The sequence below is a fragment of the Chamaea fasciata genome, unplaced genomic scaffold (genome assembly GCF_029207755.1).
Source record: "Chamaea fasciata isolate MVZ Bird 193981 ecotype frontalis unplaced genomic scaffold, bChaFas1.0.hap1 SCAF_2, whole genome shotgun sequence".
Taxonomy (NCBI): Eukaryota; Metazoa; Chordata; class Aves; order Passeriformes; family Sylviidae; genus Chamaea; species Chamaea fasciata.
In genome coordinates this window covers 42,685,871-42,710,674 of record NW_027094087.1, presented here as the reverse complement: position 1 = coordinate 42,710,674, position 24,804 = coordinate 42,685,871, and the positions used below count along the sequence as shown (strand labels likewise).

Here is a 24,804-nt window from a genome sequence, read left to right as displayed (position 1 = left end):
GAATGATCTGGTATCTGCAAAAGATGTCTCTTAAATTTCTTAACAATCTTTGTCATTTGTCAAGAAAAGTCTTGATTGTACTAAATAAACCCATACAAATGATGTTTTCAGATTCCTTAAAGTTAGCTAAAGGCATGGATTTGTGTAGTTTTGTTGCTTGTGGTATTTCTTATTCCAGAGTGCCTGACTTGGCATTATAAATTGTTTCTTTATCATATCTCTTTTATTCAGTGTGAAAAACACTGTGAAAGGCCAGTGTCATAGAAATCACTGAAGAAATACTCATCAAAGGCCAGAGAGTGCAGATATCCTCTCTACAAGCCACAAAACCAAAATCTGCAATGACACAGTACAGGAAAAATCATTCTACGTTTCTTTTGTTTTCATAGCTCTCCAGCAGTATCCACGAGGCCACTCTGAAACAGGATGCAGAATCAGATAAACCCTGACTCTGACCCTTAAAAGTTGATTTGGTGTTATTAGGGCTAAACTCATTGTATGCTGAGTCAGTAATTTCTTCAGAAAGTACAAATCCTAAAGGCACATTCCATAGGTAATTCACCAAAAAAGCCAAGGATTATATCTGGTATCTATGGACATCAACTATTTCAATGTTTGCATTAAGTCTCGCAAAGCCTTTACGTAGTACTACGGCTAAGTAAAGAAACAGTCACATGAAAATATAGATAAAGAAAAGAGAGGTTTTCAAGCACCTATATTTCCTCATCTTTTGCCACTTACTAAGAAAATGAAAAAGCAACATAGAAATATTTCTCAGAGCTATGCTTTCAAAAATTCTAAAGGACTGAAAGTCATTTGGTAACTATTGATACAGTGCAATCCTTTTCCTTACATGTTTTGGAAACATTCTTTTAAATGCCAGTAGTTTAAAAAAATTCAAGTTAAGGAGAAACAGTCTGCCCCTTTTATACCATAATCATAACTTAATAATTAAAACAAACAGTTTAATAACAACAACAATGTTCTTCAGAGGTAAATACAAAAACGAAAACATCACAGACTGGATAAAGCTAAGAACCAAATGATCTTAAATACCATCTAGGAAAGTTTGTATCTGTTTAGTGGGTGTTTACTTAAAGAAAGCAAAATGCAGCCTAAAAAAAAAGGAGATTTAGTTGGGCAGGGTATTATCCTATTTCTCAAAAAAAAAAAAAAAAAAAACACCAAAAAAAAAAAAACCTCATAATGTGCTAATCAGAAAAATAAGGGGTTACAGATAATCTTGAGAGGCTTCAGTGGAAAACTTAAGTTCTTCAAGGTGTTCCCTCTGCATATTTAATACTAAAAGCTTCCATACTGGCAAACTTATGAAAGAACAAGCTACTAAAACCTGGCATAAACAGTAACAAGAACAGAGCTGCACAAAATTTGTTTCCATTTACAATGCCTAAAACATAGGAGTAAAAAATGCCCCTTATTATCCTACAGGAATAAAGTTCTCTACTAAAGCAAAAGAAGAAACATCTCTGTAATTATTTTCAGCACACAGATAAAGCCTTTAAACTTTTACAGATGACAGTGAAGAAACAACCTTGGTTACTGTAATTTTTCAGCAGAAGGACTACTTCTGCAGATGAGACAATATTAGAAGTTCTCCCTATTCTTGCTGACTGCAGCCTTCGAGTTGTCCATCATCACCAAAACCAAACATCTGTCCAAAAATGTTAATTTACACTGGTGATTTATTATCCAATAAGTATGCACTTTGACTCTGCTGAAGAAAAGTAAATTAAAAACCTGAAAGCAATCAAACTTTCTTGGATTGTGTAGTAACTGATCGTATCCTGTCATCTCCTCAAGGTGATCAAGAAACCAGAGAGGCGACTCATCTTTGCACTGTGATCTTAACAGTCTTTAAGGGTACAAGATACAATTTATTCCAAGTCCATGGAAAATTGCATCCTATTTGCAGGAAGCCTTTGGGGGAAAGTCTTCTAGTTTGTATCTGCCTTATTTGCTAGAGTCTACTGACTTCCATACTTTTGAAAAAGGCAAACAACTTCTCTGCAACTCCACTATGACTTACAAGCAGGAAGCTGTGAAAATCACCGTTAGTGCTATGAAGCAAAGAGTTATATTTACAGTGACTGCAGATAAGAAAAAGAAAGATGCCTACAATCAAGAACAAGTGCCAAAGGCAGACAAAAACGAAGTGGGATAAATTACTTAGGACAATGTGGTAGTAGCTAATTACGAATAGAGAAGAATGGTTTTAAAATGTTCAGAACACCATTTCCTTAGCAAAGAAACACGAAGTGTTGCCAAATAACTTCACTTGATTAAAAAACAAAACAAAACAAAACAAAACAAACAAAAAAAACAAAAAAAAACAAAAAAAAAAAAAAAACAAAGCAAACAAACAAAAAAAAAACCCACTAAAATTAAGAGGATAGTTACATGACATGACAGAAATCTATCTTTAACTTCTGCTAAAAATCACCCTGAGCCAACAGCTGGTATCACACATGAACAAACAGAATGGCAATAGTCCAGTGAAGATGAGGAAAAAATGGTTTTCATGCAGGCCAAATAGACACTCAGTTGTTGCCTAATTTTAACCTATCTTAACCCATCCTTGATCAGATCCAGTCAACAACTGCATATATCCCTAGGCAATACTATTAAAGCAAACAACATTACCTTTCTCACAAAGGCAATAAATGAAAGCATGGTGTGGTTGTTAATCAATTCCACCCGGCCATGCAGCTAGAATTGAGCTTGTTCTAACTACATCCAGAATACTTCTACATCCTTGCCATGACCATTGTCATGTATGATTCAGTCAAATGGATCATATTTTAATTGTCAGTGACATACGAGTTGTGGTTGATATATAAGAGAATAAAATAGGAATGGGAACCATCTCATGACGGTCATCAGGCACCAGCGTTCTGCTGTAAAAGCAAATACCCAGTAGAAAAAAAGTTATGGAAAGGGAACTGTAAGGATAAGATGCATGGATATGCAGACCTTATAGGAAATGTTATACAGGTTGTCTTGAACAGATGTATTACAACATGTTTCCCTAACATTTGTATTTCAGAAGACATAAGTTGATGCCAAATTTCCAGAGTTAAAGGCAGTATTTCTGCTTTGTTTGGCAAGAGAAAATAATCTATTTTAAAAACTGGCAAAGGAGAAAACTGAGACGATGAGATAATCATGAATTTTGGGGGAGGAGGGTTGCAGATATAAAGATAATTGCGTAAGAGTTTCTTGAATTGGAATATTTCCCATTACAGAAAATGCAATATACAGGAAGTGATAATGTTTTTGAAGGAATTTACCACACATGAACATGCAGGAACCGTAATTATAATTTTTTTTAATATATTTTGGACATCACACATTTGCCACCATACTCAAAAAAAAGTGTTTTCTGGGGTTTTTTTTAATCTGTAACTTGAATGGGACTTTACCAGGTTGGCTTGATTAAACATCTAATTTTAGCCTAACTGGGCCAGAATGGATAGCATCAACACATGCTATCATCTCATCTGTCAAAAGACACAGAAGGAAGTAAGGTAACACTGCAAAACTTGTGAGCTTAAATCTAATCCTATTCTCAAAGGTACTGCATTCCAAGCCAACAAGCCACCTTCAGATAGTTTAGTGTTGCAAAAACTCTCCAAAGTAAATCCTTTCAGAGAAAGGCAATCAGGGACCAGGGAAGCCAGACCAACTGCACAACAGCCTCTTTTTCACCCAGGTCAAATCTGCTAGAGATTTACCCGAAGCAAGAAAGAGACTGCCCTCCTCAAAACATTAAGGTCAACAAGTTAAGCATTGAGAATAGCATTAAAACCAATCCCAGTAAATGTGCCTGTTTTTGCATGTGCATGATGATACACTCTAGTTACGTATTTTCACTCTTCTTCTAATGGACTGTTTGTTTATCATACATACTTACAAAACTATAAATACAAAAATATTGAATAATTATTTCCACTGAAGTGAAGCCAAGTTATTCACTATGTAAGGCAATCATTTATTCACTACACACCATTCACACTCTTTACAGAACAGAAATAATCTGGACCACTTGACTTTGCAAAAATAATGTTCTTTAAATTTTTGCACATAATTTTGGTTTCCATAAAGGATCAAGAACAAGATAATTTCATCAGGTGGAAAAACTGGTGAGTGAAATACAAAGAGCAACACAGACTCCTGTTTCGAGAGCAAAGACTCGCCCCTGCAATGACTGAAAGAAATGGTAGTGAATTATTAGCTAATAACCTAACAATCATGTTTAATATAAGATGGATTGGGAAAAAAGTTAGATTGAGTCAAGTTCTACTATTTCTATCATATACTTTACATTTAATTTTTAAACTGTTTTCAAATTTTTTTATAAAACAACTACAGTAGTGAAGGAAAAAGCATTCAATTGATGCAGGTATTTGTCTGTGTTGCACTTTTTTGTGTAATGGAACAATATAAGACGTCTATAAAAATATATCCAAAACATATCAGAATGGATAATTTTATTCTGAGCAGATCTGTTTCGATCTGATACACATAACAAATAAATCTGTCCACCCACACACTATCCTTTAACAAAGAGAAACTAATATCCGTATCTACCCCTAAGGGCTTCCATAGAAGTACAATAATTCATATTTTGTTTAAAAATTCAACCATTAAATTTGACTGTATAAGCTACTATTTCTAAATATGTATCTTAAACAAAGTATCAGGTGTAGGTCTGATATCAGGCTCAATTCAGGCAAAACATTAGTTCCAATCATACTACCTTCTGGGCCTTGTGACATAATGCGAACTGGCAAAATCTAAGCTTCAAACCAAGAAAACATTATTTTTCCAGGCAGGAATAGGAAGACTTTTATCTACCATTTATCATAACTTCTACACTGCTGGGTTTCTTTCATAACACAGTGATCTGCTCCTCTGTTTTGTTTAAATGACAAATGAGCACAGAAAATAAATGCGTATTGGAATTTCTATCTCATCTACATGATCAATGGCCTCTCGTTGTAACATTTCTGTTTACAACAACGAATCTTTAACAAGAGGTCTGTGTGCACTGCAATCTGAAACCGAGCTGCACCATCTAAAGCACATCCTACCAAAGCAGCCCAATAAAAATTACAAGAGACCAGAAAGTGTCTTGACTATTCACAGCTCAACAATGCAGCAGACAGCCAAGGTTCACTGCTGAGTCCTCGATTCACCCAAGAAAAAGAGCTTCTTCCCATGAGTTCTGAACAGTCTGACATCCCACACAAAGCATTTAAACAACAAAATGTGAACTGGCTTCATTTCATAGTTTTACTTTAGATCACTTCTAATGCTTTGTTCACTTCTACTTCTCCATTGTATAGACCATAGTTCAGTATGCCCAAAAAATTATCAGTAAACTTTGATATGAAATCAGAGATTGATTGAGTTTATTTTTTCTTTTCCACTCACCATTTAATATCCTTTAAGTATCCTGAGAAAGTAGCCCACTTATATATATTGATGAGTTCAGAGAACCATCTGGGTTCTACTCTTACCACAGAACCACAATCCCCTTCATTCAGTCATGCTAGATGAGTGTCCCTGCTTGCCAGTCACAAGAAATAATGGACAAGAACCATTATTGGTTCTTGTGGCTCACCAATCTTACCAAGTTAGTCCTAGAATAAACCGATTTCAAAAGGCCTTAGGAGGTTGTTGACTCCTCTAGCCTACACTGGAAGCAATCCATTCCCCTAAGCAGCTGTGTCCACTCTGCTGAATTAAAATACGTGTGCTTATTTATTTTTTTATTCCAGCTCACAGCGTAGCTTCACGCCAGCAGGTAATAACCTTGGCCACTTAATCATTCAGTGCCAGTACACAGGAACATTCTCACCATTCCATTAGGAAGAGAATTCCAGTGCATAACACTGTGCCAGTCAGTACAACTGCAGCATCAGAGGCCACTATCAGAATGTAGCTAGGATACAGTGTTTAATTTTAGAAATTTAATAAAGTGAATTCCAAGTTAAATGTACTGTCAACAATGTCTTGTGACCTCCACTGGCAGCTATTTTTACTTAACTTGAGTTAGGATGATGACTTGACTGCAATATAATGAGATGGTCTTAATATGGCATTTATTTTTAAACAACATTAAAAGTGTTTCAGTTGGTCTTAAAATAAAAATAGAAAAAAAATCAAAACAAGGAATTGTCGTCTTGGCTGTTCTGATTCTTCAGGACCCAAGACACATATCCTTGAAATATTTTTCCCAATTAAAAAAAAAGAAATAAAAATCAAGCTTCCACCATTGAAAAAGATACTATTAAGTCACTCGCACGTTTAAATGCTTTACTGCCACATTACCCTTAAGGCTTATTAGTCTCACTTTCACACATATAAAGTGCAATTACTTAAGTAGAGCCCCAATGAGCATTAATGAGCTTGAAAGATTATACTACATGACAGAATAAGATCATCTGTGACCTGGCCTTTTCACCTGTCCATAATTTGACAGGTGTGTGTGTTCTCCAGTACTCATAAAGCATCAAAAAACACATTCCTCTTAAAAGTCTTTAGTCATACCTCTTTCAGTCTAATCATCATACCAGCCACCATAAAAACGGCAGGTAACAGAGTATTCTGCTTTGGGAAGATGGAGTTTTTATTATTCCATTTGTTTTCAGAAACATAATTTACTAAAAGAAAAGAAGCATACCTGTATGCACACCCTTTAATGACAACAACAAAATTACAATTACTTTCCTAAGTCAGTGTAAGCATGGAAGAAATCTAATCAGCTAGGCTGGATTAAATACCATCAGAAGTCTGAGCCGGTCAGACCTAAATCTTATATAGCCCTGAACATATCACAGATAAAAACTGCAGAACAAAAATATTTATTCTGTTTAACATGTCAGTGTCTTTAAAAAAAGACTCATGACAGAAAAATCACTAAACCCAAGCAGCAGTTTTTAATAGTCACTTCTGAAGAAAAAAAAAAATTAAACATTAAGTGGAGGGATGAATGTAATGCCAGGAAAGAAAGAAATTAATTACTGAGACTTGCCAGGATATAGGTACATCCAAAATTGAAGGTATCTATGCATGACTAAAAACATAAAATAAACTTTTTGGTGTCTTGTCTCACCAATGCAATCATGATTGGAAGAAAAACGTCCCTATACACTTTTTTCATGCCATACAACTTCGACATTATGTTTGGAAAAACAGTTGGGGAAAAAAAATGAGCATCAGGGTGCTTCAAAAATTATTATCTTCTGCTGTCCCCTAGTGGCACTGTAACTTGTTTCACAAAATTCATCAAAGAATACTTTCAACCATAGGCTTCATATTTTACAGAACAGAAGACATCAATAGAAATTAAAACCCAGAAGAAATTAGTTTTGCAGGCAATTGCTACAAGCAGCTTTTATTTAGAGTTTTTGAAACTAAATTCCACAGGAAACACAGTAATCTAGTGCTTTAAACCACTGACTTTTCTAAGAAATTGTGTGGCAAAAACAACACTAAAATTATTTACCAGACTGTCCATGATATTGTCAGTATTTTAGAAATTCTGTCAGTGAACTGTTGAAGACTTGGAAAGCAACTGGAAGAAACAGCTTTCAGTCACTCCAATTGTAGCATACCTTTCAAGTTTATTAAAAAAAAACCCCACTCAATATATGTCAATTCTACTATAGAGTAAAAGCATTACTGGACTACACCCAGATTTGCTTGATCTTACTCTACCATAAATCAAAAATGCAGGAGTTGCAATTTATGTTCTTCAGCAGGGTAAAATGCAAATGAAATGTTTCTTAGGGAACACAGTGGCCTTATCCACTTAAAATTAAACTGTTACCTCTAGTCTTAGATCAAGCTTTGCAAAATTGTAAGACATGTGGGAACAGATCCATGATTGTTAGCCAAAGATTTTCCAGCCCCTTCCCCAACATAATTTCTTTCCTTTCATATTTACTTTCATATCACAAAATAATTTGACTTCAAAAGTAAACAGTATTTGGCATCCCAGTTTTAATTACAGTTTAACACAGCCCCTTAATTAGATGAGATATTTAATTTAGCTTTCATTCTATGCAATTATATTGTCATAATGCATGAAAATTTGTAATTATCTCTAACCTCATTAATGAGGACTACTAAATTGCAGTTCAGTTCATTTTCATTAAGTTTCTAGAAGAAACACGAGCTTCTCATGCGAACTGTAGCTATTGAAAACGAGTGATGCTTCCTAGTCAACACTCAGATTTCAGTGAGAAGTACATTCTCAATTACCCACATCAAATACTGCATTAGCATATTTACTTATTGCACGGTATTTACTTCAAATTATTAGACATCTCCCTTATTTTATTTTCAAAGATTTATTTCATGCTATTAAATTTCCTAAACAAATTTCCTTCCAAGACTCTTTTACCTTAAGGATGGATACAGCCTGTATGTTTCCTAAAAATGAACGCCAAGTATAGGCAGAACTGCTGATCTTTGTAACAGATTAGGAAACAGAAAATACCATGAAGCTTTTCCTACAGAATGAATTTGCTTTCACTGTCAGCCAACACCCTCCAGCTCACCCAACTTGCTCAGATGTACTCCAAATTTCCGTAAGGTCTCCCTACTGAAAAATTCACACAGAATGAAAAGTAATCTACACCCCAGTAGGCATCCAGCACAGCTTACAGCCCCTGAGACAGAATCGCTGCACCAATATTCTGTCTAAATCTGTCCCTTGAGCAATCACAGAAAGCTGTACTTAAGAGGCCACTGAAGACAGACCCTTAAGGTTGCCAGACTAAAGTCCTCTCAGAGTGACATTTGAATAAAAGCATTATGACAAAGGGGAGTTGTTTGTCTTTACACCTTTGCAGAGCTGTTTCCCCATGCTAAACTTACTTAAAATTGTTATTCTCAGCTCCTAATGAGAATTGGGAAAAGGCCTGAGGATTACAGCTCCAGGGAGGTGCTTTAACTGAGTGACAGGGCTCAGAAAAAGCTCAACCAGTATCCTAAACACTGTCAATTAAACACTGCCAAATACATTATTTTCCTTCCATGATGACAGTATGCCATAAAGACAAAATTAAAAGCTTTCTGTGGAAGGCACACAGGACTAGAAATAAAAGTCAAAAAAGAAAATAGTACGGAATTCTAACCAAGCCTTTATGTTTTTCTCTCAATTGGTATGCATAAGATTACATCTAAATTTTAAATTAGCAAAATAGCTACATATTTTATCTAATTATATACAACACTCACTGACTTTGTTCATTGACAGGTTTTTTTCAAAGTCATTTAATAATTTATCATTCCCTTCTACTCTATAGGATCAGAAAATGGAGAGCAGAGACACAGAATGGGGCAGAAATGTTACCAGTCACAATGAAAATACGGCTAAAACATCTACGTTTTGAAAGAGTGCTGGAAGTGCACTCATGGTGCAGTCACCAAAATTTACAGCCTTTTCATCCAAGAACACAGATCTCAAAATCTTGTAGTGTTGAAATCCTATTTTAAGCACCTGCTCTGTCATTAGGTTTGACAACTGCCTATATTGCAGTTGCTCTACTACAGCTCTACTACAAACAAATTAAATTAGAGACAAGATATAATGCTAGGTCTTGCATTTCATCCTTCAGATAATTGCATGAGGCTTTTGATCTCCTGAATTATATGCAGTAACAGCTTCTGTTTCACACAAAAATCTACTTCAGAGATGAAGGACCTGGTGTTCAACAGCGTATCTGGGTAACTCCCTTCCATCATAAAGGCTTAGCCACAAATACTTTAACTAAAGCTATGTTTAAGAATATAAGTCCACAAAAGACTTAGAAAATTAAAAATTTAACCTGTAATTAACATTTGATTCCTTCCTCCCAAATTAAAAAGAGGAAGAAGTATTTCCATTCTTTTGAAGAGTCTTCAATGACACAAAGAAATTGAAGCCTAAAACCTTATTTATCTAAAAATGACAGCGGCAAAACAGGCTTTTCCACCCACAAACACACTTAACTCATCCTTTGAGGCAATCCTACCAAGAGAAAAAGGTTTTCTATTTCTTCACTATTAATCTTTCCTAATCAGAAGGAACACTCAGGGATATTATATCTGCTGTAACAAGTCTCTGAAGCTCACTAAGAAATTATTAACTTAAATCATTGCTCTTAACTAATCTAAAGGTTCTTTTAGTGATAACAGCCTTTTTCTTTCTAATTTATATCTTCATTTTTTTCAAGAGAGTCTTCAGCTAATGATCTGTCCCTACAGTGATCTCATTTTAAACATTAAAATACTAATGAAAAGTGAAAACAAACCTGGCCGTTCTTCCCACTCTGTGGATGTACGTGTTTGCATCTTCTGGACAATCAAACTGAATGACCCAATTCACTGCTGGAAAATCTGTGTAAAGAAAAACATACACCAAATAAGCTCACTGGACTCAAACCCTCCTATTCAAGAGCATTAACTCCTGAAAGAACCATCATTTGGACCCATTTACAGACAATAGGTGCAACTTCCGAAATTAAAAAAAAATAAGTTGCATGTATTAGCATACATAAACAATCATTCTCTTCATCAAAGAAAGTTAAATTAATTGTGTGTTCATTTCTTAAATTATGACAGTGCAATGAATGGAACATGATTTCACACTTGACAAGAACAGACATGCTTTGTATCACAGAGATGATAAAACGCCCTATGGTTAACAATTATGTAACAATACCTGACCCACTTTTCACCCTCACTGTTAATACCCTGCCCCACTGGGGTCTGAAGTTAGCTGTGGTGAGACTGCATCACTTCAGCTGTCACATACAGAAGCACCGCAGCCCCTCTCAAAGATGGGAGGGGGTGACCAAGCCTGACAAAAGTCAGCCTTGACTGTGCATAGTATTAATAATAGGCATTTTCTAACTGCCGCACTTCACTCAGCAGCAGCATCCTTTGCACTGAAGTGTTACTTCCAAACCAAATCTGCAGCTATGCTGTATTCCAGAGTTAAATCCACACTCTAAACCAAACTAACCATACCCAAATTAGACAGTTACTGGTGAGATTTCAGCAGTATGGAAGGTATGAGAACTGGTTTTCATCCCTGACTTCAGTTTTTAAAGCACCTTCTTTCTTTTTGTAACACAGTGACAAAACCTCACATTTTGAACAACAGAGTTTGCTACCTCATAGAATGACCGGACTTTTGTGTTGTCTTGGAGGCACCTAAATGCCTCTAAGAACTCAAAGAAAAATACTCTTTTTACTCTCATTAGTTTTTCCGTCTCCTTATCAATACAGTCCTACAATGCCACTCATATATCAAACATTAAAATTTCAGGTTTCCATTTCCACATACCAACCAGTAGGTTAGCAAATTTTCACTCCTTTTTCATTGATTTCATTTATTCGTTTCATCAGCAATTTTTCATTTATTCCTTTGGAATAACCCACATGATACAGGTACATCAGAAATACTTAAAACTGCTGGAATCTTGCCTTACAGCATGTAGTAAACAAATACATCACCCTTTCCATACCACTCATTTCTCTGGGATAAAAAGAAAAAGTAAGAACAGATGAAGTGGGCCTCTTCAGTAAAGAAACAGCAGAACTCTAAGAAGCATCTCTATTTTGAGCTCCTAAGCAAACTACAGCTTCATTTTTCAAAAACTGGGTCAGTCTTCAGAGTATAATGTCTGATGAAGCCTCAAAAGGTTTAGCTGTTGCTTCTGTGGGAACCTACCCAGGCCACGAGCCGCGATATCTGTAGCAAAAAGCACTGCTGCTTTTTTCCGAACAAAACAAGTGTAGACTTCCATTCTCTTCATCTGCTGCTGCTTGCCATGGAGTGCCAGGACAGGAAGACCAGGCTGAAGCTTACAGAACACTCTGAACAGATACTGAACCTACCCAACAAATCAGGGGGGAAAAGAATTACCATGCACTGTTAAACATTTTAAGTTCACATTCAGTGTATATAGCAACTGACACGGTACATCAAATTAAATAAACTTTTCTCCACATCAGAGAAAAAAGACGCTGAGACCTTGTTACACAACCAGGTACTAAAAGACAAAAGCAACTGTGGCAAAAAATTGCCATGGCTGTCAATGGCATTTCCTAAAGAAAACTTGAGTAGGTAACAGCAAGAATAACTTGGGACGTGAGTACTTAGACTGTATGCAAAGGACCAAAGTATGGAAAGTCCATCAGAAGCACTTCTTTTTGACAGTATTGGAGGGATGTTTTGTTTTATGCTTGCAACTCCAATCAGCCTACAGTCCCACTTTACTATTTCAACAGGTTCTCTTATAAAATCAGCCTGTTTACTCTCAGCCACAGTACCCATGACGCAGCATTATTTTACAGCAGGCTGCTACGTAGCATCTTTTTAAGGAAGTAATAACAAAAACAGTGTATATTGCAGGAACAGCTGCAGCTCCAAGAATTTCTGTACAATCAAGCCAAACACTTCACCAGTCAACTGCAGAACAACAAAAATATTGCAACCTCTTGCACAGGTGAAAGAATTGCAATGAATATTTACTAGGCCATTGTAAAATGGTCAATTATTGTAAAATACTAGCCTTGTATTATACTAGCAAGCAACACCTGCACTGTAAATCACTTGATACATGCAGTCGTTATAGGTACAAATACCTGTGCCAAACAAACATGTGCAAATAACTTCAACAGAATGGTCCCAGGGCACTTACACAAGCAGGTATTTGAAGGATTACTTGCTATGTAAAGAAAAACCTTTGCCTGTACTATTTCACAATCATACCTTCTCAAACAGGCAGATTAGATTTAAAAGCTTGTAAGGAAAACAAGTACAATTACTGAAATACTTTGTAAGCTAACTATGAAACATGTCAAAAGACAGAACTGAAATAGCTGGGCCTTACTGACATTAACTTTTAGCACTCATTTTTAACAGCAGACCACAAAAATGGCTGAGAACACTAAGGTCTCCAGAACCTTTCTGCACTGAGCCTGGGTCACTGAACTGCCTAGATGCCAGGCCCTGAATGACATGCAGCGATAGGTGATGTTTTGTTCCTCCAATTTCCTCTTGCAAATTAGTCCACAATCTCACCTCTCTGATGCACTGACATCTATTTGAATATCTTCATTTTATTAGTTTTAAAATTCTGGGGCAGAAGGAGGGAGAAAAAAAACCATACCTCTTTACAGCTAGCAAAAAACACAATGCTCTTCTTTTTCAAATGCGTTCTCAGGAAAGAGTATAACATGTTTACTTTTTGCTGAAGCTCACAGAGAACATAGTTCTGATCCAAAGTTGCTGGGGTACTAAAGAAGAAACAAACAAACAAACAAACAAACCCACACCAAAAAAGTAAATTTAGATAAATCACAGAAATGTCTCACCCTTTTTTTAACCACGAGTGTCTTACACATACTCAGAAAAAGGAGAAAAGAAAAGGAATCAGGCTGGAAAGCTCTCCCACTTTAAGAAACAAGTCTTAGCAGCTTCATTTGAAAGCTACATCAATTCCCTTATTAAAAGCCAGTGGGGAGGGACAGATGACTTTTGACATTACTTCTAAATTCATTTACTTCCAGCAAGGCAAACTCTTTCCATGTCTAAGCAGCGACATTCAAACTGCCTTGACTTAAAATGCAATTTTGTCTATTAGTCCTATTAAAGCATCATTTGTGCTTAAGGCAATGTCAAAGCAAAGCAGAGTCTATTCACGCACAAAAAGAGAGCATTGATGTACTTCTGCTGATTACACTGAGATGCAAAGTGACTTTCTAAAGCCCTGAATTGTCATCTGAACTCACATTTCTGTTCTTAAAAGCAGAAATAAAACAACAAAAAAAGTTCTTTGGGATGTTTGTCCTTGAAACACATCTAAATGCTCATCCTCTTACAGACCCTCTACTTCACCCTAAACAGACAGTAGGTATGCAAAATTACCTTTCTAAAGGTGGTCACTAGGGAGGATAAAATTACAAGAGACTCCTCCAGTTTTTATTCTGTTATTTAATTTGAATTACTCCACAGCACTTTTTGCTTTCTAAGTCTTTCAGAGGAAATTGCTTTTATAAGGTAATAACCTAAGGCATTAAATTCTAAAACAAACTAATCCTTTCTCTTTTTTTAATTGGTTTGTTATCTAATTGCATTCTCCCAAATATTTAAAAAAATTAAACGTGCTTTAAAATAGACTTCACCGAACATGGGAGATCTGTGAAGTAGACAGTCGCCAAAATGAAGACTACAAACAAGGCTTGTACATTCTCTGCTGCTAAGAGGGTATTAACCACACTTTCCTTTCTGGCAATCATGTTTATTTAAGATGCCTTTGATAGTATTACTGATTAAAAAAGGTATTTGCAGTACAATATCAAGATAATCAAATCAAATAGTAAAAACTTCTTCAAGATTCAATGTTGTTCTGCCATGCATTTTCCTGATGATTCCTTGTTTGCTCCCAGGAAAGCCATTTTTATCTCTGTGCTTTACCTTCCTCCTGCAACTTACCGATAGAAATATATGCATATTCCATAGAAGAGCAGAAAAAGAATCATCCATGCTCATAAGTAATTTGACACTCAGATGATCAAACCCACAGAAATGCAAAATAACATTCTCCATTTGGATTTCAAAAGAAAACTATGTGCCAAAAAGCAACATTCATTTAGTGATACATGAAATTTTTTGAACATGGCCCATCACATACGTCCCTTCCAGCAAAGGTCTCCCACCCTGCTCCAAACTGTAGGGCAGGACAAATTTATTTTGTGCACACAGGGCCAGAGCCCTAAACATGCACAGAAAACACAGCACATCAGAAAACCACAGGAGTTACTAACACCACATCCTTTCTTTTGGGCACCTAATACTGAATGCACAAGCAAGACTGTCACACTGCACATTCCCAAGAGGAAAGCACGTCCTTGGAAAGCCAGATTTTTAAACGGCACACAGACAAAGTGTATTTGTGGTGGTTTTGCACAGTAAGCACACACATATGGGAGGCAAGGAAGCCAAACAACAAAAAAGGAGTTATCCAGAACTGAGTGCTGCTAGATCCAGGACACTGGCTATAATCCACTCTGCAGCATCCTCCTGAGGAAAAAAAATTCCAGTCTGAGAAGCTGCCTGAGGAATCAAGACAAGCACAGGTTCAGCCTCCCTGGTAGTGATTCAGTGAGAACTAGTCCCCCATTACTTGAGAATTCCTTGCTTTCAGGAAGGCACACAGCAGGATCAGACACTCTTCCAGAGATGGATGCACAACACAATCTCTGATTCAGGGAACTGTCAGAGAAGCAGCTAAATAGGATCACTATCTAACACTCCCCAGAAAAAAAAAAAAAAATCCCAACGTACCTGAATTTGGCTTTTTCATGAACCCAAACATATTCCGGATCTTTCAGACTCAGCCGTGCAAGATCCTTCACGGATTTTGTTTGTGTTGCAGAAAAAAGCAAGGTCTGGCGTTTCTTAGGTAGATTTTCTATGATTGCATTCATTGTATCAGCAAACCCCATGTCCAGAATTCTGTCAGCTTCATCAAGAACTGGAGTGAAAGAAAAATTTGAGAAAAAACTCGTTTTAGATTTAGTTTTTAAAAAACTCTACATTAAATCCATATGGCACAAAATTCTATCCATACTTAAAATGCAGAGATTAAATTAACTACTGTACATGACAGGAATCTCTTTAGCTATCCCTGTACTTCATAAAACATGCTTTTAAAAATACCTGCAACAGAAATCACAGCATTTCCCATAATGTATGCACTACAGCCCTTAGTTTCACATGAAGAAGCAAAAAGATCAGCATCACAAGTAAAAAGTTTGGAAATTTGCAAACAGACTCCATGCCCTATTACTGAAATAAAAGCACAGAATGTAAAACACTGTTGTAGTATTTGTGACAGAGCAAAACACTCTCCTGTACCTAAGTTGAATTTACCACTGAAATATAGGATATGAAACAAGTAGCACAGAGACAAAGATTTAAAAGAGCCTAGATTTAATGCAATTCTTGTCTAACTGCCATGAATTGTACTAAGTGTAGCAAGCATAATTTCACATTTTATCAGCTTCATTAGCCTCTTAATTGCTTCTAAGTTCCTCAAGCTATGCTAAAGATTATGCAGTTCTTAGTAGCAGGCAAACCTTTTCATTACACTGAAATTTTTTGTTCAAGCTGGAAGGATGAAAACAAACAATGGTAACAATGCAAACAAAAAAATAAAAGAAGCAGAAATCTGTCTTTAAACACAAAGGAAAATGTTTTCTAGAACTGGTCCAAAATACACACACTGCAGTGGATATCCTATATTGCTAGTTTATTATCACGTCAGGAAAGATACAAGAGCCATAGCCAGAAAGGTAAGTTTAGCATTAGTAAAGACAGATGTAACAGATTATAAGGGGCACTACACTGGGGTGTGGGTTCCTTACTAAATCCCCTGCTTGTTCTATCATCCTAAGGAAGGCATGCTCAGCAACTGCTTCAGAGAAAGTACACAGAAGAAAGGGTTTGGGGTTTTTTTTGCTGTTTTCTATTTTAATTTAAACATGTGCAAGTTTAAATGCCATTTCATCTACATCCCATGACAAGAATAAACTCTTCATGCAAGGAAGTGCTGCACACAATTATGAGCTGCTACAATATATTCCTGAGTACTTTCAAGTACTTAAAAAAACTTACTCAACATTTGCAGATCAGATGCATAGAAATATGAAGTTTCATCCATGTGTTGTAAAAGCCGTCCTGGAGTGCAAATCAGCATATTTATGTGGTGGATTCTTTCAGATTCTTCTTTCAGATCCTGAAATGGAGTTAACCCAGCTTAGCTCTAGTTGCTCAGACTAGAACTCCAGTACCAGAGACAATCAGACCAGTTTAACCCATTAACAGCTTTTAGAAAGAATAGTCAAGGAGCAGCCTTTCCTCTTCCCACAGACATGCCACCACTTCTTCAGCATGCTCACACGTGTGGCTTGAGGAAGAAGTATTTCAGAGCAATCTGTATTAACAGGATAGTCCTGGAAGACTTGGCAGGAAGGTCCATCCAGTCATGAACACTCAAAAGATTTTAAATATGCTTCAAAAGACACAGTATACACACCAGAAAATTAGTGGGTTACTGACAGGTTCCCATTAACTACTCTCCTCCTTGACTTTTCAAACACACGGTTTCCTTACTAAACTAGCACTTGATACAGCACTCAGCTATGCTTCCCCACAGCAAACTCCAGGAGAGGACACACACCTTTCCTCCAATGATAAGGCCAGCTGAGAACTCATGATTCTTCCCCACTTTACGCAGGACCTTGAAGGTTTGATATGCCAGCTCCCGGGTAGGCGATATTATCAAAACCCCCAGGCCATCAGCTGAAGTCCACTGCTGCCGATACAGGAGCTCCAAAGCCTGAAAGAAATCAACACTTTATCACCGCAAAAATCTCAGAAGGAAAATGTGCAACAACAAATTGGAAACAAAAAATGTCATTAAAAAAAAAAAAAAAGATGAAGACACATTAATTAAAATAATGACGCGAAGAAGCAGCGCACATTTCACACAGTTTGATGAAATATAAATTGCAACTAATGGTAATGATACTTGCTGGAGCAAAATTCTCCAGTACCTACCTATGACAGATAGTACTGGGTGGAAAAATCATAAACATTTCACTGCACAATTAATCCTATTCTACTAAATTCTTGAAATTAGGCCATTTTTGTGATAATAGGAACCAGTGTAGAAAAATAGGAGAAATTTCCCTGCTCACAAGGTTTTGTGGGAACCAGGAACAGAAAGAGCACCTAGAAGAACGTTAATTATTGAAACTTTAATTCTGGCTCATAGACTTGAAGCAGTATTATCCACACATTACATACAGAGCATTCCAACTAAAGTTGCCATATAGCTCACACCAGGATTATTCCTCCTCTTATGAACTCATACTGCAGAAACGCTGTATTAGTCAGCTAATCCTAACACAAGGACTTTGCAGGTATGAATATCTGAAGCCTTCCGAAATACTGAGAGCGGGTAAGCATACTTGCACAATTAATTTTTTTCTACTCCTCAGCTCTTCAGCTCCTCTCTTAGCCCTCTTCTCTAAAACTGTTTTAAAATAAGGTTTGTAAAACAAAGTACTTCTAGTCTTAAATAATAATCACCTCACTTGTTTCTCAAATTCACAAGACTTTTGAAGCCACCCACATCTTTTTTTATTCTCTACTAATAAGACTTTTTTTTTTTTTTAAAGCAGCATAAAGCATAAGTCTTCTTTACTAGAGAGGGTATTCAAAGCACCTACTACTGTTCTCACAGTTGCTGACGTAATAGGCTCCAAAGAAATTTATGTTTACAAAAACGTGAGTAATGTTTAACACAGAGAGACCCCATAAAAATATTTATCCCCTTTGGTGTTTGTATCCACTTATGTATGCACTTTAGGCACCTGTCCCAATTATACTTTCAAACTGAAGAAATGAAATGCAGATCATGATGCTTTGAGTAAAACTGTCAGATATGCACATCCATGATGGGGTTTTTCATCCCACCTATTCTGCTTGCACTTAGAAGTGATTTCTAAGGAGCTGACAGAAGTCCACAAGCACTAAGGTTAACTTTGTTATATAAGATCCAAATTGTAACATTTTAAAGGAGTGAAAACCAGTCATCTAAAAAAAATCTAAGGAACTGAAAATCCACTGTTCTGTTTCATACACCTAGTTTTCAAATGCCAGAAAAATTGGACAACTAGAGCTGCGCCAGAAAAACATTACTGAAAGAAAAACAAAGCACTTCCTAAATCACACAGGGTCTACTAATGTAAGGATGAAAATGAAACTTTCAAATCATGGAATATTCCTAGCACAAAAAATACACTTCTTTCAGAAGCTCAAGCAGCTTTATTCAATTCCTAAGTATCTTGGCTTTCCTGAAACACTCAGATCAGTTGAATTTTAACTTTTCTCTCAGGATCTACTAACGTAAGCTGACTGACATCAATATTTCACGGGTAACTTGGTTTGAGTAAAAATAGACGGATGCAAACTACTTACTGGAACAATAAAAGCCAACGTTTTTCCTGATCCAGTCTTGGCAGCTCCAAGTACATCTTTACCTTGTAAAGCCAAACCTATGGTTTGCCTCTGTATCTCTGTTACCAAACGATACTGAGCTTCCTGCAGTCCTAGTATTGGCAGGGGGTGGAAAGAGAAGAGAGAGAGTGGGAAGGCAAGAGGAAAAAAAAAAGAAGAAAGAAAAAAAAACTATTTAATTTTGTCTGGCCCACAACTGCATTTCTCTGTTTAGAAAATGCTGTATATGGCAATACTTACCTAAAATTTAGTTTAAAGAAAAAAAAAATTCAGATGCAGATAAACAATGTATTCCCTTTTACCTCCATTATTTTCCAAAGATAAGTTCTATACTCACCTTTAAGGGTTTTCTTTGACAATGGAAAATCTGAAAATCTTTGGATTTCACTTGCATTTATCTGAAACAAAATAAGTTAATCAATGCTTACAATCCAACCATAAGAGAGGAACTGAAGAGCATTCCACAAGTTGGTGTTAACATAAATATGTAGTAGCTCAGTATGACCTGATTCAAGTTAGCTAGTCAGGCAATCTATCCTAGTTTGACCTAATCTAAACCACTGATTTACCATATTCAGTACTATTACTGAATATTCAAGTATATTATTACTTACTATTCAGTAAGTAATAATATACTTGAATAGTGCAGACCATCATGAAATCACAGAGCAATTTAGACAGAAGAGAACCTCAGGAGGCCCCTGGTCTCCACCTTACTAGAGCCCAGATGTCCTTTTCAGACCTGGGTTTTCAGATTCCAACAGAGATCTACTGGGAATATATGCTCATCCTTGCTGCAGGGTGTATTTGGGCATCCAGAGCTGCAGCAATATTACATCTACCAGACTGGGAAAAGAGTTCACCTATGTCCTGAAGCTCACCAGACTCACCAACCTCTAGCACTTGGTGTATTTAAATTTTTAGAGCTGTCCTACAGTGTTAAAAATAAAAATACTGAAGTAGTTGTTAATGGTCCTGAAAGCTACTAACTTAGTTCTCTGTATGCACCCATATTTGAGAGCTGTTAATTATACACAGACACAAAGTCCCAAATAAAATGTGTATGAGACTATGAGTTTGCTCAACAAAGATGAGGTGACAAGTAGAGCTCTTGGAAAAAATGTAGTATTTTCCAGGCTGTTCCAGATGTGAAGAGCTTTCACTGGCAAAGTTCACAATTAATTGTAGCAGGACAAAAAAACCCACAAAACTCAAGAAAAAAATTAGAAACTACTGTATTTATAAAGCCTGAAAAAGAAGGTAGACTATACAGCTTTGAATGCATGCTGACTAAAATCCATAAACTGAGATTTCGAAATGTCAAACTTGGAGCTTACAACTCATGCATTTCTAATAGGTATTGTTTATCTCTAACCAACTGCTGAACAGAAATCTCCCAAATCAGGGACCAAGCAGAATAGTCTTCAGACCCTCCTGACATCTTGTGTTAACAATTCCAGAGAAGGCTTCAGATAAAGAGCTACTGAGCTGTCAGATCAGCCTTGTACCTCCTTGAAGTACCAAGCCTTTTACAGCCTCTGCCTGTTATAGAAAACTGAGAGGTTATAGCTGTTTAAAGCATCTAAATCACAACAGCCTAGCTCTCTCCAGTAAAACCAAGACAAGTAACTTACTACATGAATTTAATCTCTATAACTAAGAGGTAAAAACAGGTAAAAGGTAATAACGCTCTTATTAAAACCTGGTTTTGACACATTTCAAGGCAAAGCTCTTGCAAGGTAGATTTCAAACTTTCACTGTGTCCTAATAGAGCAATTAAACTCTTGCCAAGCATTAGTTTGAGGAAGGAAAAAAAACTAACCAGAATCACCATAAAAAAGATCTTTTTTTGACTTTCATAAATTGCAATTCTTGACAAGTACTTCCAAATTCAGTTGGTAATTGCCAGTCTTATAAATATTTACAACTCAGTGATGTATACAGTTTCTGGTTAATTTCAGCCAAGAGACACTGCATAGAAAAACAGTAGGCCTACAGGAGGGAAATGTATTTTACTAACATCAAAAGAGAATTCATGCAATCGATTATGTGCAACTAAAGGGATAGATTTTAAAAGGTTTGTGCTACATCAAATGCGTTATTGCAGCAATCTGAAATAGTTCTAAATAATTAAAGTATTTCAGTAGTCAACTTCTTTTTCACTCTAGCTGACTCAGTGAGAACAGATGTATTAATCAAAAAGGAAAATATTTTTCCATTCTACCTTAAACTTCTCTAAATCAATTTAAAAATCATTACATGCATAAGCCTAGGTCTTTCAAAGATGTCCAAGGAAAAAAAGTGAGAACAGTATTAAAAGAGCAAGGAATGTTGGGAAAGGCCACGTCAAGAAGTTTCCTATATTATTTCTCTGCCTTACATACTTTCAGGAGCTGAATAATGTTATGTTGTAGTACCCTTAAACTCCGAAGGTGCTGGTATATTTTTAAGTCATGTCCAAATGGAAGGCATAAGAAGGACTGATGTCTGAGGCAGATCTTCTGATAGTCTTATCCCACATCTACATGCATCAGTTGAAAACATCACCAACTTCTACTTTGTTTCCCTGTCCAAAGTTACTACCTCTGCTCATCTGCTGGGAACCTGTAACCGTGAGCTCTCTCTAACCACCTCCATATGAGAGCAGCCAGCTCATTTCAAATACTTCAAATGCTATTCTTATCTAACTCAACTAATTTCACACTGAGCAGACTAGAAAGGATTTTTCACAAACAGCTCCCCAGCCCATCAGTTAGGTTGCTAATGCTTTTCATGAGCACAACCGTTTGGAAAAGACCATCTCTATCAATGGCCAGGTAGTCAGGCAACAAAGTCACTGAATCAACAGCAAACAGTTTATCTATGAACATATGACACAGAAAATGCTCCCAGGATATGGAAACACTGAAACTAAATTTCACATTTTTCATCTATGCTGCCACACACTTGCCATCACATGTCAACAAATAAAAAAAAAAAAATCCAGTAACAAAGCATAGTGGTTGAGTCTTCATTATTAATTTTGTCTTGTTCATTCACTGCAGTCATTCTCACACAGGAAATTATGGACAGGAGGCCAAGCTGGATCATCTTGCATCCATCAGCCATTCCACCACTATCCCATGCACGTGTAAACCTAACCCACGCACACCCTGTGTGCCAGAGCCCCCAGCCACTGCTCTTCACAGAGAGGAGCTTACCCAAGAACTTTCTACTTCCCTTGTCCCTAAGGGATCTGCGTCTTGCAGAACTCACTGGAGACCCCTGAAGATCCAAGCACATGGCACTTCACACTTCCTACTCCCACTTTAACCAGATCCAGGGTAATACAGAAGAAACACTGGACACCCAGTGGAAAACCTTATCAGGGACCAGAAAAGAGTATCTGAAGGACTGAAGAGAGAAAATTAGGCGGGCATTCAACCATACGCTCACAGGCAAAAGAATCCCAGAGCAAAAGGACAGCAAAACTCCAGCAGAAATGAGACCATGAACCCTCAGAACTATCCTAATACAAGTATATGTTTACTCTTTCTTAACTCTGACGAAAGCATGCCTGAATGTTACAAGCTTCTTTCCTTCAACATCTAAAACCACACACAAACACAACCTTCCACACTATCCAATCCCTACCTCTGCTGCCCCAAGCTGCCCAGTGACACAGAACCCATGGCCAGAACCAGACCCATGTGCAGTCACATTAGTGACATGGAAACATCTATAGACATTGACATAGCCAAGGAGTAGAGTAGAGGAACATGCCATTTGCTTTCAAACAGCAGTGCAAATGATCCAGTGAAGCTCAAGAATACTAACTTGCCGAATCTTAACTAATGGAGCTAACATGACCTCTTTACGGTAACAGATGCTCCCTCTATACCTCTTGTCATTACTTTCTGCTCAATCAAATTACAACCACCAAAAAGTCAATACCACCAGCTGTGCCAAGTGCCGCATAACCAAGTACAACTGCCCTGCAAACTCAGCAAAAGTTGGCAGGAGGCAGAGCAGCATCACAGGCAGCACACATCTAACCCGTTATTCACAATTACAGTGCTTTCAGCGCGATTCCAAAGCCGACTGTCTCCCAAAGGAATTCAAGGGGATCTGGGTGACAAAATCAACATCACTCACTTCAGGTGTCGCATTCAAACACCTATTTCCTGGCTTGAGGCTAAACAACACATTCATTCATACTGATGGTTTGCCTGTCGTGCGTCTTCTATGGAGACAAATGTGTCTTATCTCCAACCCGGAGATATCCACACTACTTGGTGAAAGGGGCCATGTGCCCCTGGTTACAACCACCTGCTTCAGCCTCCTCCTCCTCCTCGCTGCCCTCCTAACCACAAACTCCCCCGCCCGAGGGTCCCACTGCCCCCCGCTCCACAGCCCGTCCAGTCACCTCCACCAGAACCACTGGAACTGCGGCTACTGGCCCCCTCGCCTCCTCTGCCTGGGGAAAACGAACAGGACATCTCTACCTCGAACAGGAAAAGCCCTCTGCCCACCATAGGACACCGTCACCCAAAAAAACTCCTGCCTACAGGCACCACCGACAGCCCTGCCCAGGACCCACACACGGACACCATCCCACCTCCTCCCAGTTCTATCCACACACACGCCGCACGAGGAGAGGAGCTGCTTGTTCCCAGACCGCCGTGCCCGCCCGCCCCGCACAGCCCCTCGCTCCCCGGCGCGGCCGTACCTCGGGGTAGCGCTGCATCAGGCGGCCGATGTTCTCCCGCTCCACCTGCCACTCGGGCCGCTTCCTCTCCTTGCGCTGCAGCCGCAGCCTCTTCGTCCGCCGGGTGTATTTCTTCTTCCACCGCTCGAAGCTGCGCACGGGGTCCATGGTGGCCGCCGTGGCCGCGCCGCCGCCCGGCCGGCCCATGCTGCCCGCCGCCCCGCGTGGGTCGCGCTCGGCAGGGCCGGGCCGGGGCGGGGCGGGCGCAGGCGGAGCGCGTCACTCCGGCCGCGCCGCCGGCACGCCCCGCCCCGGCGGGAGTGCTGCGGGAAAGTCGCGGTTTGTGGGGTAGCGCCCAACAAAATGAGTTCGTGCCGCAGCAAGGAAAATACGCTGGGATAGAGGTTGTAAAACGGAAAGGAAAAAAAAAAATAAAGCCATAATAGAAAAGGGGTATTGCTTAGTGCTGGTGTCAGTTATGTCCTCAGCAATGTGGTGGTGTGGGGGGATCACAGAATCATAAAATGGATTTGGTTGGAAAGGGCCTTAAGGATTACCCAGTTCCAGCCCCTCTGCCCTGCGCAGGGGCAGCGTTCACTAGACCAGGTTGTTCAAAGCCCCATCCAACCTGGCCTTGGAGGCTTCCAGGGATGCAGCATCCACGGCTTCGCTGGGAAATACGTGCCAGTGCGTCACCACCCTGACAGTGAAGAATTTCTTCCAAATGTCTAATTTAAACCTGCCCTCTTTTAGTTTGAATCAATTCCCCGTTGTTTTATCACTACCTGCTCTTGAGAAAAGTCCCTCTCCAGCTTTCTTGCAGCCCCCCCCCTCCAGGTAGTTGAAAGCGGCAATTAGGTCTTCACCCCAAAGCTGCCTCTTTTCCAGACTGAACAATCCCAATTCTCTCAGCGTTTCCCCACAGGAGAGATTCTCCATCCCTCTAATCATCCTGGTGTCCCTTCTCTGGACCCGCTCCAGCAGGTCCCTGTCCTCCCTGTGCTGG

At 38.3% G+C, this 24,804-nt stretch overlaps 1 protein-coding gene across 3 annotated transcripts in view; it reads right to left on the bottom strand.

Moving 5' to 3' along the window:
* DDX10 (DEAD-box helicase 10) overlaps positions 1-24,042 on the bottom strand; it is a 161,126-nt gene extending 137,084 nt beyond the window's left edge. For all 3 annotated transcript variants that reach the window (XM_066175800.1, XM_066175799.1, XM_066175801.1), the window contains exons 1-9: positions 23,820-24,042; positions 19,449-19,509; positions 19,073-19,203; positions 17,268-17,426; positions 16,703-16,823; positions 15,371-15,560; positions 13,194-13,320; positions 11,750-11,912; positions 10,326-10,410 (exon numbers count right to left, since the gene is read on the bottom strand). In XM_066175800.1, coding sequence (XP_066031897.1) covers positions 10,326-10,410; positions 11,750-11,912; positions 13,194-13,320; positions 15,371-15,560; positions 16,703-16,823; positions 17,268-17,426; positions 19,073-19,203; positions 19,449-19,509; positions 23,820-24,005 — 1,223 coding nt within the window. In that variant the 5' untranslated portion in view covers positions 24,006-24,042. The remainder of the gene's footprint in view (positions 1-10,325; positions 10,411-11,749; positions 11,913-13,193; positions 13,321-15,370; positions 15,561-16,702; positions 16,824-17,267; positions 17,427-19,072; positions 19,204-19,448; positions 19,510-23,819) is intronic.
* Between the last annotated feature and the right edge of the window lie 762 nt (positions 24,043-24,804).